Below are 17795 nucleotides of genomic sequence, written 5' to 3'. Positions count from 1 at the left end.
CAACCCGCGAAGAGGTTCGTCAAGGTTTGCTGCAAAGACGGCGGTGACGACATGTTGGGTCTGAGATGTGCCCGGAGATAAAAGAGACAGTGCTCAAACCGCGACCCAACACATCCGTATGTGCGATTGCGACGATGACGTCCCCGGAGCACGGGGTAAGCGATGAGTAAGAATCCCCGATGGCAGGGGGGTTTGGTACCCCCGGGGCGCAGCTGATAAGGCTGAGGAAAGATAGACGAAACGATGATTTTACACCAACAACCTGTGCTATCTGTCTTTTATCTAATGACATATGTTCCATGTGATACGGGAAGGTGCCGTGAAACAGTTGCTCCAGCAACTGCTCTGTTGATGGGCAATAGAGTTTCATCGAGTGCCGTAGGTCAGTGTACTGTAGCATTGCGTCACCGGGAAGGAATGGTGGATGTTTTTCCAAAAACGTGATGAATAACACTACCCGAAATACTCTGGCGGCCCAATGTATCAATTTAGGTGGACCATCATTCCGATAAAAAACGGGAGCAATTGGCGCTGATTTGCGGCCCGCGTGGTATGCCAAATGAGCATCATCATTTCAACGTGGATGATTCATTTGCCGGGTGAGAAACTGCGGGTGTGTGTGTGTGTGCCCATCCATGTGCTTCGCCGTGATGCCCCAATCGAATCGGTGTTTCTCTGGCCAACAAAACACACGTCATCCTTATCGGAACGGGGTGTGATGGATTGCCAAATGCAATGTGGTGAGCAGTGAGTTAAGTACAGCGAGCCCAGTGAATCCAGTGAAGTGGGCTGTGAGACGAGAGTGCGATCCGCACAGCATCCGCGAATCCATTGATCGATCTTCCGCGAGCGATCGCGAGCACGTGGCACTCATGGTTTTATTTTTAATTTTATCTTTTTTTTCAGATGGAGCCGTCACAAAACGATCCCATTGGGAGGAAGAGCGAAAATGAAAAGCGAGAGAAGGAGAAAGAGAGCAGGCTCCACGATCATGCGCCCCGAAACGGGCGAGTGAGGGCTCACTTTCGCGATCGAGTATTTCCCGTTTGGTTGGGGCATTCACGTTTTCAGTAGGTCAAAGCGTCATATCCCAACGCAAATCCGCCACAGCTCCCACCTTGTTTCCTCCTTCTCACCCCGGGTCGACGAAGACTTTCGCCTTCTCTCGCGCACGTTACATCAGATCAAAGCCAATAAGTGATGCTAATGCTGTGGGTGTTACTCATGCTAGTTCCGCGAACGCCACGCGACGTCATCGTTTTGTGGATCTAGAATCATGGACACACAAACACGTCGCTGGTGTCGTCATCATCGTCGCTAGCACGCGCGCATTGTTTTACGGAATGCAGGCGGCTTCCGAACAGAGGATCACCATTTAAAGCGGTTACGATCGGAAAATCCGCCCGAATCGATCATCACACCGGTGCGTGCGTGCGTGCGTGCGTGCGTTTATATTCGGCACAGCTGACTAATGGGAGGTACAGCGACTAGAACCAAAACTGAACGAACGCAAAGAGACACGCGCTCGCACACACCCTACACCCTTTTTGCGTGGTCGAGGCGGCGATTTAAATCGCGGCGACTAGACTTCCACGAAGCGATCGCATCAGGGAAAACGAAAGTGGTGCGACGGAGGGTGTGATGAGGGAGGGCTGCAGAAATTACCTATGAGTCAGGGAAGGCGCAAAGGATCACTCACCTTGCCGCTTCGAAGTTGGACGACGCTGCCTGGTGCTGCTGCTGACGGAGCAATGGTCACACCACCGAGCGGGTTTCGGGACGATGGTGGAGAGCTTTGTGTTGCCGTGGTGTCGTGGTTGGATTAATATTTAAATTTCACACACCACGGGAGGAACTGCCGTAGACCAGCGTTGAGGGAGAGCGTTGGTGTACGTGTCTATTCGCACGCCTGTTCTTGTAAAACGCCGCGCTCGTTGGATGATAAACAAAGAACATTCGGTGCGATCGCGATTGATCGTACGACACTTGGATTGTCGTTCGGGCGGTGTTTCACAATGACACATGCACGTCGTCGTCTCGTTGTTGTCTGTTGGTCTGGAAAAACCAGCGTGTGCCCTCACTCACTTTCAGCGACGATCCCACATACCGTACTGTTCCGCCGAAGCAGAAGGGAAGCGATACAACAAATACAGCGCACACACACTGTACCGTTTCCCGTGGGTTTGTTTTCCTTAAGGTGACGAGAACCAACACCAGAAGAACCACCTCAAAACACACGGCGATTCCCGGACCACCGGAGACACTCGGAAGGCTTTGTGTGAAACGACGGAGATCACACGGACAGAACAACGACGATCGCGCCCACGACGAGAAAAATGCGCTCGCTCGCCCAAACACACAACCGATCGTGACGATGGGATGCTTAAGACTGGCGGCGGCGATCCGGCGGTCGCTCTCCGAACGCCACGATCGCGGGTTTTTGCGTCTCTGCATGTGTCCACGCCGACGCGGGGGGCTCTCGCTCGTGTGCTCGTCACTCACGCGCGTTCGAATGAATGGCAGTGGCCACCGCGTGAGTCAGGCTGTGTGTGCGCGCGCGCGCGCGACCCAAGAAAGCAAGACCAAGACCGCGAGAGTGAGAGCGGACCGAGACCAACACAGACCGCGAGACCGGGACAAGTTTTTGTCCCATGAATCATCCATCCAGTGGTGGTGGCGGTGGCGGTGGCGGTGGCTCTGCAGATCCTACCACCAATTGGGCGCTAAAGCTTCCATAGACCACCATCGACCGGACCCGGGACCATCCCCTCCCACAGCCACACGGTGCACACCTACATCTCGCTTATGTCGAGTCCGAGGCAAACCCGATAAGCAATCAGTATGCCATCGTGCCTGGTGCACAGTGGGCTAGCTAATGAATCTCGACGTAGATTGGTGCAGTTTCTTAAAGGAGGTTGAAAATCTTATCGGCTGATAAGGATTTAATCTTCCAATAGGTACTTTCTAAAATTGAATTAAATGTTATTTGTATTAGAAAACAACTGAAAAAGAAACATATCATAATTTAAAAAAAGTTGATTAAGTAAGTTTAAAAGTCTTACCATACCACCCCTTCGGGGCCCACTGTGCGATGAGGGAAAAACTTCCAAATGCGGAGGACCTCGACCGATCGAGCTTTCGCCGCAACCGGATGAATCCGGCGATGGGTTTCCAAAGCGTGCCGCGTTGCGCCATGGTCTGGGTCTAGTTTCATGCACGACTGGGAGGGCTTTATTTGAGCCTGACTTGCATCATATCGGGAACTCCCGAATCCGCTTCGGAGCGTGGGAATGCAAAAAGCAGTTCGACGATACTGCAAGCCGGATCAATGCCACAGTAATATGCGCTCGTGCCCTAAAATAAGTATGTTGATAAAGTCGGTTACCTTACTTACCTGAAGCACTTCATTGCACACCGAACACGAAAAAGAGTACAAAGGCCTAATATTTGCGTCCCATGTCAACGACAGTGACGCCAGTCGTCTATGGGTTTGTATGTGGGACACGCTTTTATCTAAAGAGCTTTCTGATGGCACGCTTTGTCTTAACGTAATGTATTGGCATCCCCCTTTCATACTTTTAGTTACATACTTTTAGAACGAAATAAAAACAAACTCTTTAAATATCTATGACACAGTGTTTTGAAGCAAAACTCACCAGGAAGTTATTAAATGGCCCCATGTTATTCACACGACCGACCGATAAAGAACCGATGAATGGAAATTTTCATTGAAAAACAGCTTCTGCATCACAAAATTGGAAAGGGCAACGGCACGAACCTTCAAAAAAACGATTCGCATGAATCACACCACAGCTAGGAAAGCCGCCCCACAAACTAATCCCTTTTTATTTGGGGCAACACGAGGGCGTCATAGGAGGCCGGTACGGGCGACTGGAAAATTCGTAATGGATTTACGACCCGTATCAATCTGCCTTCCAATAGCGCACATAATTCCGATCGGAGATCGCACACGCCGATAACGGGTTATCAACGAAACGCAAACACCACAGTATTGATCTGTCTTGGCGAAGGTTAAGGCCGGAGCGTGAAAAGAAAGAAAAAAAATATGGGAAAAAAGATCAAAAGTCAATCGGCTTCCGGATGGAGGAGTAAAAGTCGGGAGTTTATTTTCGGTGCCAACAGCGATATCACGCATGCGTGAGTCATCCTTCTCCTTCGCCGTGTGAGCGGTGGAAACTGGATTGGGACGTCCGCAGGACGATGGGCAGACGGGTCGGTGAGGTGTGATGGTGGGGTTTTTATCGTGGCGTCTTCTAATGTCTGTCTGTCTGCCCGTTCCTGCGATCGGCTAAAGGGGTATGCGCGCATCACTCGAAGAGAAAAGTCATCCACCAATCCAGAGCCTGCTCTGCCTTCTTGGTGGTGGCTGGTTTTTGATACATGAAAAGCCACATCCACAAGCACCGAGGAGGTTTCCGATCTCGCGGTGTAAGAGGAGATGGGCGGAGGGGGCGGGTACTATGACTCAGCATCCTTCATATCGCGCACACCCTGTGTCAAACTATTCTCACGGGTATCAGCTTTCGGAGCGAGTGATTTTTGGTGTCTCATTTTCCTCGAATCACCAAAGATCACTTTTTGGCAATTTTTTCGCGTCGATCGCGAAACGCCCGCGGTTCGTGCGATCAGCTGGTCAGTTTTGTTTGGAACACACCGCGTTCCTGGCCCTTGAGTGTCGGCCCCCGAGAGCGAATCGCGCATCGATGCTCGGGTGCGCCAGACTCTCTCTTCCGGCGCGGCAAGGGGCGAGCTCTATATCCATTACGTAACGGTTACAACAGCGTGCCCCCACCAATCCATCTCTGCCATTGGTAATCTCGCGTGTGCCTCGACTGTGGCGCGTCCGGTCCACGCGGGCCGGGTGTTTACGCTTATGACGTCAAAGGAGATATGTTTCGCTGTCATGGTCACGGGCCGGCGTCTCGTTCGACTGTTGGGTCCCGTTCGGCTGATGATTCATGCGGGCGCGGGCCGCATCTAGGGCAGTTCTCTCCTCACGGATGAGTTATCGGACGCCACCAAACTCGGCTCACTCTCTCGCGCGCGCAATGTCGGCTTTTTCCGGTCGTCACATTCCGTGTCATTCGATAACAACGATCTAAAGCCCTCTAATCCTTCCAACAGCCTCTAAAAATAAACAATGAATGTGTGAATAGTAGAAGAAAGAAATCCTTGTTTCGATTTTTTTTATTGGTAGTTATTAATTCATTTATTTTCCTTTCTTATCGCTTCATGCATTCGATTTATATTCCCTTTGCTTGGTTACTCCAAATCATATACTCTACGCTGTTCTGTCTCTCTCCCTACCATCGTCCTTCTGCTGCATCGTCCTACTGGCATGCAGCGAGTACACTTGAGTTTCTTCCACTTCTTCTATCGCGCATCGGTTATCATCGTTATCAGCAATACACCGCCGCAGCAGAGGGAGAGAGGTTGTATTTTTGCACTTAGTTTTTTTCTTTGCCTTGCTTCGCCTTTTCTGTGTAACTTTCTCCGTTTTATTTGTATTTTAACCCCTTTTCTAGTTTATAGTTTTCTCATATATCGCCTGCCCTCTAATGCTGCAACATACTCGCTTCTCTTGTGGTTGTTCTCCGTTCCGTACATCCTCCTTCACACTCTGCTCTTGCACATTATTATTTTAATAATTATTAATATTTCTTTTTTTTTTTGCACCACACACTGCACTCGCTTTCGGGAGGAAAGGGACACACCCCCCCCATCCCACACCGGCAGTTGCAGGTAACACACCCATTGTGTGTGAGTTGTTATGCACATGTTATGCACATTATTTTCCTCGGTTTCCTTTTGTTTCTAGTGCTTACTTTTAAATCCTAATATCCTTTCTTTTTAATCATGCTTTCTTTTACTTTCTCAAGCTGTCTGGTTTGCAGTTCACTCACAAATAATTTATTATGCTTATGTGTCGGTGTATTTGTTTTTATATGATTTGTGTGTGTGTGTGTGTATGTGTGTTTAGATTAAATTTTCCTTCTCTCTCTTATACCGGATATATTGTTTTACTGACGAGTATACACACATGGTGTCCTCCCCGGGTAGCTATGTGGGAGGAGAGAGGGGGGGACGTTTATGCTCTGTGTTATTTTTTGTCTGGCCGTTTTATTTCACTTTCTGTGACCGCTCCTTTGCGAATCACCGAGACGTCGCGACCTCATGCCCCAGGCATTTTTCCTGAACCCTGACTATTGCTATACTGGTTGTTAGTTTTTCTCCCTTATTTGTTGCACAAGTTTGCGTTTGTGTTATGTATTCATTCTCATCATTATCATCATCATCATCGTCGACTGCTCCACACTCATGCCTTTAGAATGGTTTATTTGTTACTCATCTGCTACGGTAAACGATTTACAAAGGACCAACGAAGGACGATCCGATGGGAAAAAGCTTATACGACGAGGGAGCTGCTCATATTAGCTTGTTTTATTATTTTGTATGTGTATGTGTGTGTGTGTGTGTGTGGTTTTGCCTACCGGATGATGGAAAGGGTCATCCCAAAGAAAGCGATCCTTCCTCCACGAAGGAGGTGCACGAAGGAAGAGCATAAGCAGCATCTTTATTGCTTTATTAATTGGGATGCGTTAATTTACATCCAACCGTTATCTCTCTCTCTCTTTCCCGTTCTTCCTCCCTGATCTTTTGCAGGAATGATTAGTGGAGGTCAGTAATTTCATATTATTTGCTATATTCTCTTTTTTATGTTTGCTATTGATTTTGCTGTTGGTATGGAACTCTATTATTTGCTCATGCACTCATTTGCTATGATTGGTGTAAGTTTCTTTAAGTAGTGTAATCATTTGCCATTGTTTTTTTTTATTATTTTCCTCACCACTGGATCTGGACGTGTGTTACACTTTCCGGTAATCGTGTGATACGTTCTTGTCGTAGCTTTACACAGATTAGTACTACCAAGTAACACTATAAGTTGCCATATATTGTTGGTTTGAGCATTCGCTTACCGGATGACAAGACAACGTGTGTTCGTATGCCGACATTGTTGCTTCCATTCTCGGAGGCTGGACACACCGAAGAAAAAGGCTCCAAGAGTGGCCATTCACGGTGTGTGTGTTAACGAGCAACTAAAAATGAAGCGATTGTCACTAGGTGTTATGGTTTTTTTTGTTTTGTTCTTGCTGCCAGCCTCCACCCCTCCTTCAGCAGACTCAACGCAAAAATGAAACTGCAAACAGGGCTCACACCAGGGTTTCCCTCCCCTCATCACGGTGGTGGTGGTGGTGGTGCTGCTGCCTCGGAGAGTTTAGATTGCTAGAGTATCGGAAAAGCTTCTATTTATATGCACAGGTTATTTTACTTCTAAGCATAGCGCCACAATGTTTGTCACCCACCAACAATAAGTTTCCAACGGGGAAATTTCGTTGGTGGACGAACCCACACTGAGCGTAGAATTTTTAACACGTTTGTCCTCTTCATCATCTTCTACTGGTTTTCTCTTTTATAAAAAGGGCGGAATCGTAAAACTGTACCGTTTCATCTCATCTCCTATCTCGTCTGTCCTTTCTGTGGTGTACACATGGCTTACTTTGCGTCCCATGGCTCAATCCAAAGCTTGCTTTAACATTTTGTTGGTTTTCTTTTTTTGTGTTGTGTAGTCATATTACGTTCAATTATTATGCTGCTCTCTTTCTTGCTTTTGTTTAGCTCTATATGCGCGGCATCGCCTGCTGTGTGTTTGCTTTCTAGTTACTAAGAATTTGTTTTAAACGGGCTTTTATATTCGATTTTCTTTTTTTGTTTGCCGTGTGTGCTTGGTTGAAAGAATTTAATTAGATTTCCTACATACGCCTTCATTCGCGGGAACCTTACGTGACGGAAACGTATTTATATGGTTAGTTAGAAATAGATTTAATAGAGTTTGCAATTGGAGAGGCAGGTTTCAAAACTGTCGACATTAGGAAAGGGAACAGGGCCTGGGGATTGATATAATGGGATTATTAATCGTTCTTCATTCGAGCGTCAGTGCCGCGGATGTTGACGCAATGGAAAATATTTTCACATCACGTTCTAATCACTCCCAATACACAGCGTGTTGGTTTTTATAAATGTCTCCATCATTGCATATCTCGTGCTGTTTCCGGAGGGCAAAGGTAGAAATATGAGACACGTTTTCGATACGGGGGTGTAGGTAAGAACTATTTCCCTCTGTTGTCTTATCTGTCTGCTTCGATTCGTTCGCTTATTTTGAAGTCAGCATTCCTTGCTACGAATGGGGGAGTAACGATATTTGCTATTTACAAGGGTCCTTCTTCTACACAGCTATTGTATTATTTATGGTAAGAAAGTAACGTTTACTGCCGTTTGCGACATGTTGTTTTAAACAAATTACAAAAACTATGCTGCCCCCAAACGAATTGTTTCTTTTCATTCCTGCCTCCTAGTGGAGTCTTAAAATTGCTCCGATTTCCTTTCCCGACGTATTTGCGTTTGGAGTAAAACGTAGTAGTGTTATGTTGTGTGCAGATGTGAACGAAATGTGAATATATTGTTGTTCGCGTCTTTTGTTTAAGTACGTTTCGCTCGACTTTGTCTAGTAGTAGTTTTGGTAGTTTGTACAAATTATCCTTCTACAACAATAATGTCTTCACCGCCTGTGGTGCGGCATGTATCCCTACATGACAAGCCGTCACAATTAGTCAAATGGCAAGGTGAATGAATAATAGTCAAATGAATTAAACAGAGCAATAACCTGCACCAACTGAAATCCTGTTTGTGTCGGTATCCGCGATCATCCGACGTTTCACCGATAATCACTTGTCTGCATATGATTTCTTTTGCTTCAAGTCTTCTTAAATTCAAATAGAGGGCAGTGTGTTTCAAATGAAGCGAGAGGGAATCATATTTGCGGATTTTCTAATGAACCAACAACATCATACACACCCAACTGGCGATACAAAGTTCAGTCATGTCTTTGTTGCTATCCCTTACTGCCAAGAGGTTTTTTTAAATGTTGTGTGGATGTTTACCCCACCTGACCAGGATTGTTTCTTATCTCTTCCGGTTTCTGGAGTGTTTTGTATGGCTTTTTGCTCGTGCCCGGTAAAAGGGAAATGAAATAACTTACCACGGAACGGGGTGCCACGGATCGTCAATCAACGCTGCAGCACAACGCAAACGTGTGTGCACCGGATATTTTTGGGGACTATGCGTGTTTTTTTGTGAGGAAAAAACCGCTCCCTATGAATGTAGTACATTCTACAGCTGCTTTACGTTCAACAAGTTCAGCTCAACCTGTGTGAAACGATCAGCACTTTACCACAACACACACACTACTAAGGACATTGTTCAGGCTGTAAATATCACTTTCTTCATCTTTTGCGCGCGACGTTCATACACGTGTTATGTTATCCGTTTGCTTCACGCGCCCAACATTATTGCACTTAATGACCAGATAGATACGGAACTACGACGGGGCGAGATATATAAGTTTTGGTAAATGTTCCACCATTTTTCTTCCACCTTTTTCCTCGCGCGACACCACGCACAGATGATTGAAACCATATCACTCTTTATGCCTATGTAAGCATTGCTTACTTGCTCACGCTTGCTTAACCCATGCACACAACGAAAGAAAAGAAGGATCTGTATTCACACACCACCACTAGACAAGACGCACTGAAAATGGCGACTGGAAAGCAGCTTCAGAGTTGACCCATTTTACCTTTCATTAATTGGTAAACGGTCGCGGCGCAGGACGCTTCCGAAAAATTATGAGATAAAACTCGTCCGAAAACCAAGACATGTTTGGAACCGAAACTGCCCTAAAGCGGAAACGTTGTACGATGTCAGTGAATCTTTCTAAATAACAAATTATTGCAATAAAGAAACTTCCAATCATAGATGTCCTTTGACTGCACGTCCGTCCATTTACTCGTCGGCGGTCGATGGTGGTGGCCCGGATGAGGCGGCCGTTTCGCCTGGTTGCGCCGTCGTTGCCGCTGATGTGCCCGTTGCTAATGCTGTTGCTTCGTCCGTTACTGAAGATGACTGTGATCCGGAACCGACGGTACAACTGTCCTCCGGTTTCTACCGTGGAGCACCCTCACCGTCGGCTAGATTATTGCGTGCCTCGTACTCCATAACCTCCTGGTAGATCAGTTCTTTCCACTGTTCGACTGTGTGCTCGCGCTCATCCACGCTATGATCGTACGGTCCGGGGGCGGGCTGAAGTATAAATGATAGTTCATGTGAAAATGGTGTTACTGCTTCGAATTCGATTACTGTTCACTTACCGCGTTCACTTCGCTTTCGTCGTACCAAACGTTAATGTAGCTGTGCACCAACGCTTGATCGACAGAGATACGATGCTCCGGATCCACGACTAGCATTCTGCTCAGAAGATCCCGTGCCTGACTAGCTTTCAGTCGGTTGTGTTCGTTCGAGTCGGTCGGGAACAGTACGTCGGGGAAGAGCCGATCGAAAGGATATCCGGTGTAGCGTGGTCTATTTTCCACGTAGTTCCGCACAGTTGGCTGCAATCTTGTCATAAATGACTGGGACGGAGTACCCAATTGTTCTGTTGGATTCAAAACGCACCGGCGGTTAGTATCGGGCAATTATTTTCACGTTCACGAATGACGAGCTACCTACCAATAATTTTATTCCACTGATCAATATGATCTGTACCCGGGAATAACACGCCGCCCCGTATCATTTCCCCCATGATGCAGCCCACCGACCAGATGTCGACGTTCTCCTTGTAGCCCATGCCCAGGATAACCTCCGGTGCGCGATAGTATCGCGTCACAACGTACGGCGTCATCATGAAGGTCGTGCCGGCCGTGCGGGCCAGACCGAAATCTAGTATTTTTAGCGTGCAGTCTGATTTGACGACGATGTTGGACGGCTTCAAGTCCTGTAGATAGAGAGAATACAGGCATGATTTAATGATGAAATCATTTGGAGCACCCTCGGGAGGTTCTTCAACAACTTACCCGGTGAATAATACCAGCCGAGTGGAGATGCTTGATGCCGCACAGCATCTGATAGAGCAGGTAGGACATCCGCTCGTGGTCCAGATCCATCTGGATGACCTGGCACAGGTTTGCGTCCATAAGCTCCATAACGAGGTACACATCTTGGAATTCTTCTAGTGTACGCTGCGGCGTGAATGCGTTCAACAGTCCGATAATCTGAGCGAAGAGAAGAGTGTTTTTATTTATTAGATGTTTAGAAAAAGGAAATGGCTGGGTTTACTCCTTTGGTAATGTATTTATTACTATAGAAGCGTCTCTATCTGATGGACAGTGATGTTTTTAAATTCTCGGGTAATAATATTCACCCTGTATGTAAACACTTCCGAGGAGATTTAGCGTAATTTAAAGCAAGAGAGCGCGTGTCTACTATTCCGTACACAGATGGCTCGTATGGTATACTTACATTTTTATGATTGACTAATTTCATAAGCTTAAACTCCCTGTAGGCTCGTTTGGCGTGAGTGACATTTTGGAAAGGTCGTGATAGCTTTTTGATGGCAACATTTTGCTGTGTTACTGTATCGTATGCGGCACTGGAAAAGGGAAAGAATCGGAAAAGAAAACATTTACATTATTTCACTCTCTCTTTTCCCTGTAAAGCCGATTCCCTGTAGAGCCGTTGGCGAAAGACAAGGACAAAGCGCAATGGTAACGTGAGGCGAGATTCAATGATTTTGTTAGTCGGATGCGAAGAGAATCGACGAAAATGTTAATATTACTGCGGAAATCTGCAACGGATGGCCCGGCTCTGCTAGTGGATGCTTTGGGACGATGTTTTGATGTTTTATTAAGAAGATAAGAGGGTGAACATATAAGAAGCAAACACCGTTTCACCGACATAACGAATATTAAAATTTTGCAGCTGGTGACAGAAGAAAACTGGCATGAAAATCATTGCCAGTTTTTCCTACACATCAAAACTCACATTAAATCATCTAGAAGTTATTAATTATTGTTTTAGTTCAATAACCATACCTCTAAACTATTTAACAAATACCAACAACCTTCACCATAGTTTTAAGATTATAATTAATCGAGTCGAATAAATGTTCACTACCTACTATTATTATCGTATGCAGTTTAACCGAAACCGTGAGCTCTGATTAGTTTTTAGTAGGTAAATAAAACGGGCAGGCAGCAACTTACCAAACCGTGCCCTGGGCACCGAAACCCTTTGCCTCCAGATTAATGTAACGGTCCGGGACTTCGAACTCGGTGTCCCCGAACTGAACCTTGACATAATTGGTTGATTTTTTGTTCATGATTGAAACGGAATATCGTTCGTCGTTTCGCTCGACGCACTCCTTAAGTGGAAAACAAAATGACTAGAAATAGTGCCCCCGTATGTATGCACTCTCACTTTACAATAGTGTAAGAAACTTGAATACTATATATTATGACCAAGTTTCTTTTTCCGGGTTTAAAAACTAGCTTTCTTCCGCAACACGATAAAATTGTACTTTTGAAAACGAGAGCAGCAATAGTTACAGCTGAGTAAAACAGATCTTAACTAAAAGGAAAAAATAAAATAAAATAAAAACACAGAAAATGTTGAAATCAATATGATACAATGGGTAAAGGTAGGTAAAGGTAAAAAATAATAAAACTAATTACAAACTGTTACAAATACGACGACCTCCAAAGGCAATAAGTTTTATCATAGTGAAATTTTAACGAGAACATAACGAATCAAAAGTTTGAACAAGAGCTTTTTCTTGCAACGTGAAACTAAAAATGCTCAATCACTGTTTTTGGGAGGCATAGGAGCGACCTTACAACCTACACTCATTCGACTACCGATGACGTGCATAATTTAGTGTTTTTCACGTTTCTTTTTTGGTAGATAGGTTTGATTCATTAGGAGCAAAAGATCTCTCCAAAGAGACAGCATAAAAAGATAGGGATACACTTTGATTTATGGCTAAAGTTAGCACGATTCCGGACGGATAGGTTCGAGTTATTTTTCACGAGAGAGAAAAGTTGAGTTTTGGAAAATCATTAATTGAAAAATTGATGACGTTTTCTCTTGAAACGTTTACTGTTTCGCTGTCGAATGCAGATCCGTGCTATCAAATAAGTTTCTAACCGATGAGTTTCCGGCTCTTCAAAGCTCCTTACGGGCCATTAAACTAGCAGAGTGATGGTGCAACAACCTTTTAATTACTGCTCTGTTTCCAATTAATTACTGCTCCACAGATGCAACCGACGGTGCAGTCAAACAATGCAAATGCGATGATATTGGTTGCAGCAAACCCATCCGGGACGGTCGTATGTAAATTGGCAAACACAATATCAAGGCGCTCACACCTCAAGGCCCCAAACGAGTAGTCATTTCACACCGAACCAAACCAAATGACGGTGACTTTCTGATGACTTCGAACCCCCTCAGGGACATTCCCCAAGCGACGTCGTTCCCATCCACACTCGTACGAAACAAGTATACATGGCCAACCAAGCGAATGATGACGCTTTGTGCAGCTCGACTGCGACTTCAAATCATAAATTTAGACAACGGAGATTGGGACTTAGGCCGGGGCCAGATTTTCCGGGGCCAGAAGTTTCTGTGCAGATTCGTCTACATTCGTCGTTGGGGATGAAATTGCGTGGGTGATGCACGTGTACATTATGTTCCGCTCTCCTTCGTGGAAACCGTAAGACGTGCAGCAGCAACGCGGAGGGGCTATAAAAAATAACAACAATTATCGTTATCAACACGGGTACAAATTTTGCGAACAGAAAGTTGTTCATATGCGTTCTTCATCGCCCTTCGTGCACAGGAAAGCATCATCCATTTCTTGGGCGCAACCGAGGTCCGTGCATAAGGGACCATCAATTTTCATGGCGTATAAACCTCTACCGGAACAACGGCACCCGGAGTTGCTTGGCGGAGAGTTAAGACAAGTAGACGACGAGCTTTCTCCGGTCGTTTGAAGATGCGGGCTCTTGGTGCGGGGTGCTCGGTGCACGGAGAGACCCCGCTGCAATGCAAGCAAATTAGGCGCACGAAATAGCTTCACTGGTGTCTCCGGAGGATCCCACCCCGCCCGCTCCGAGAAAAGGAAGGCGGGGTTGTGCTTTAGGGCAAAGATTTATGGGGCAATATTAATATTTGTCAACGATCTTTCCGCTTCGTAGCATTGGAATTGAAATTTCACAAGGAAGATATGTTTGCCATCGCGAGCAAGAGGTGCTGTTTGTGTGGGTGTTTTTTTCCGGAACCCCGTGGCAAAAATGGGAAATACATAAGTAAAGAGCTTGTTTTCTGTTGCAGCCCCCCTTGCGATGTTCGTGACGTTTCCAATCCAAACGAGTCGATTAAATATATCCATTGAATAAAAAATTTAAAACCTCCAGCGGCAAAACTCAATCACGTAATTAAAGTGCTTTCCGTTTTCCTTCTTTCGTTTTTTTTCAAAAAATAACTGCACACAACATACGCCATGGAAAATGAATAAAATCGTACAAAATCCACTAGAACGAGCCCCCAATCTTTTTCCAAAAATACACACAAAATAGATACACATACACAGCAGTGCACAGTGCTTTGGATGTTGCAACGAATGAACAATTGAGCTGCAAGAGATAAAAGTTCCCGCCCAGCGCCTCCCCACCAACGGTAGCAGCATTCCGCTTGTCCCTTACGAAACAAGGCTCGCCATATTCCGCCGGTGGTTATAGGTTTAACTTTCTGAATAATTGAAAATTGTTTCGCCCTATGCCACCGATGTGGCGCACGGTGGGTGATGCGCTCCCGGCACTCGGAGTTCGGTGCTTTTGTACGGCTGCCTCCTTTTTTATTCATCAGCTGCAGGCTTGTTGCAATCGGCGGGGAGGAGGAGGGCAATGAGGTTTGGGAAGGGAGTGTATTACACAGTTCCAAACAGAAGTCGAGCACGCAACAGTAGGATGCACAAACCTTCGGGAAGGGGTTTTTTTTTTCCTCTTGAAAAACAAAATGCTGAAGAATGGAAATGCATGGTAGTGGAAATTCAAGCGTCAAAGGTGAAGATTTAGGTTTGCTCGAAAATATGTGAACACCCCCCGGTGAAGCGTGGGGGGAAGTGGAGGTGGAAAAACCAACAATAATCGAAAACTCTTGTACATGCTGTACGTTACTACATTTCACAGACGATCGACATCCAGCGGCGGTGTTTAATTACGAAAATGTGTCTCATGGAAGTGGTGTGTTCCGCCTTCGCTTCACTGTGGTCGGCGGCAAGACATGGCCACTCTGAGGACGTGCGTTGTTAAGGAATTCCCCTGACCGCTGCGGGGGTGGTCTGCCTCCTGCGTACTTACCATACAATGCCTTGAGCACCGGATCCGATCGGCTTCAGGTTTTGGTATCGCTTTAGAATGGTAAACTTGGTGTCGCCCACCTCAACGGTGTAGAAGGCGTGACGTGAGCTCATGTTGAAGCCACGATGTTGTTTCTTACTTGTCCTTTAATTGTTGTTATTGTCTGTTGAGAAGAGAGAAGAAAACAGAAACGAACCATCAATTAATGCCGATATACAATACTGTACTGCTACTTGGTCTGTCTCGTGACGAAAGTTATAAGCTTCACACACCCCGAGAAAAGTTTTATTTCCTCCACCGCCGACTCATTAGTCGGAAAATACATTACACCCCGGAAAAAATAATGATAATGGTTCTCCCGGCGGTTCATTACGTTTTAAAATTCAATCCAAACGGAGTACCCTTCCTTCGTGAGGCTGACTTTGGCCTTTGGTAATGGATATGGGGTGCCGGCCAGGAAAGACATCAGACGGGTTATAAAGGATTCCAAATGTCTTTCCCTAAGGCGATTAAGAAAAGAACTTTACTCGTTTGAAAACTGGTTTTATTCCCCGTTCTTCGCCGTGAGGGTTTGTTGAAGTGTGGGTATTAGTCGGAACAGAGGATATGGCTGCAAATTTCTACGTTATTTGAAGAAGAACAACTCCTATAGTGTATTAGTAAAAATCTTACAGTTCTTCAAATTTATTTTTTCCTTCCAAACCTTCCGGCTCTCATTGCAAGCAACATGAAAGATAATGAATTCTTCGTTCGAGTTTCGAGCAGTTCGCCAAAAAATCCATTCGAGCGTTCCGGTAACGAAACAAAGCCGGCACCAGGCGCCTCCATCGGAAAAGCGTACCGAAAAGAAGCGCACGCGAAAGACCAATTATCATATTCGATTAATTAAACGCTGCAAACAGGGAATGTTTTGCTTTTCTTGTACCCCCCCCCCCCCCCCCCCTACCCCCCTCCCCGAGCAAAGGAAAGTTTTTCCGTTTGTTTTTATTTCTTCCGGCAAAAGTATCTTTTCCCTCCCCGCGACGAACTTTCCCATCTCCTTCGATTGCTTTTCGCATTGGGAGCTTAGGAGTGGTAAGCTCACTTGTTCGAACTCGCAATTGGAATTGGCATCCGACTTCGGGGCTTCTTTTCGGTGCAGGACAAGGCCGGGCAGTTTCGCTAAGCCAATTCGACAGAACTCGAACCGGCGAACAACACGGCGCAATGACGCACGAAGTGGGCAGAATCGACACAAACCCAAAAACGATCACGCCTCCCACACCGTGGAGAATCCACCGGTTCTACCACACTCCGGAGGGAGGTCGTTGTTAGAACCAACTTTCTTTACCGTCGTCGTTGGTAATCCAACAAGGATGCCATTATGCCCGAGGACAGCCACCAGAAGATGGAGTCAGTGGTGGTGGTGGAAAGCGATCAAATAATTGCGAATCCAAATGAAAACGACCCAACAACAGGGGAGTAACCTTGCAAAAAAGGGCATCCTCAAGGGGGTAGGTATATGTGTGTGTGTGTTTGAGTGTTTGCACTGTGAACTTTTGCCCCAGTTTCGATCCGTCAGCCATCGGGATTTTCAGTAAGCATTGACACATACACACGGGCGAGGTTGGGAATTATTCGCTTCACTATCGTTTGTTGATTTTTCTTGATCCTTTTGATTGGTTCATTTGTTCGCAACTGTCTTTATGTGTGTGTGGGTGGTTGTCTGTTCGCGAGCGTTTTATCCGGTGGTTAACCGGAACATGGAAAGGGCGGTCTCTTTCTGCTATCGGAAGTTAATGGCATGCAAAAGCGTCGGAAGGCGTGCTGACATGCTCTTTCGATCTTCCGAAATCCCTCGGGGAAAGTACTGTGATGAGTGTGACCGGTCCCCCTCCCCCGTCCTCGTCCACCACCTGCTTTGAGATACAACGTGTTCATGAATAAATGAATTCCATTTACTCCAAGCAGGATGCCGACGTCCATGTTGTACCCTGTCAGCCAACATCAATCTCCCCTTGTGCTCTCCAAATGCATCCCACGTTCCGATACACGTCGTCCGTTTCCGCAATGTGCTCATTAAAAATGATTGATTGAGGAAATAATAAACACGCTTGGGGCGAAGAGCTTTCGGGCGAAAAAGCTTCTGCTTGGCCCTTTCGCTTGGCTGACCGGATCAAACCCGTGTCGAACAATGATATTGCCCTATCGGTCAGTTCGTCGTCCATCAAGCAGTTAGCTGGGGGCGTCTTTTCCGTCGAACTCGTTTCGAATTGCGCGAACGGGATGAACGAGCGCAATTTAACGAACGTAACGAACGGACATAGAACCTTAGTGGGGGGGGGGATACTAATTTCACTGTCATGGTCGAGAATTGACAACTGCAACGTTGCCAATGATGGTTGAATTCTCGTTAGAAGAGGTCTTCTGTTGGGAGGAGTTTCGTTCATTTGCATGAAATTACATCTACCAATATGCAGGGATAAT

At 46.0% G+C, this 17795-nt stretch overlaps 1 protein-coding gene across 1 annotated transcript; it reads right to left on the bottom strand.

Annotated features, from left to right (window-relative positions):
- Positions 1 to 5595: 5595 nt before the first annotated feature.
- Positions 5596 to 15468, bottom strand: LOC131267082 (stress-activated protein kinase JNK). The gene is made up of 7 exons (XM_058269841.1): positions 15330 to 15468; positions 12177 to 12540; positions 11434 to 11563; positions 10989 to 11186; positions 10645 to 10909; positions 10287 to 10570; positions 5596 to 10218 (listed from the first exon to the last, which is right to left on the bottom strand). Exons 2-7 carry the CDS (start codon positions 12290 to 12292, stop codon positions 10081 to 10083), a joined length of 1131 nt encoding a protein of 376 aa, XP_058125824.1. The 5' UTR covers positions 12293 to 12540; positions 15330 to 15468; the 3' UTR covers positions 5596 to 10080.
- Between the last annotated feature and the right edge of the window lie 2327 nt (positions 15469 to 17795).

The sequence above is a fragment of the Anopheles coustani genome, chromosome 2 (genome assembly GCF_943734705.1).
Source record: "Anopheles coustani chromosome 2, idAnoCousDA_361_x.2, whole genome shotgun sequence".
Taxonomy (NCBI): domain Eukaryota; kingdom Metazoa; phylum Arthropoda; class Insecta; order Diptera; family Culicidae; genus Anopheles; species Anopheles coustani.
This window is presented reverse-complemented; position numbering and strand designations above follow the sequence as displayed.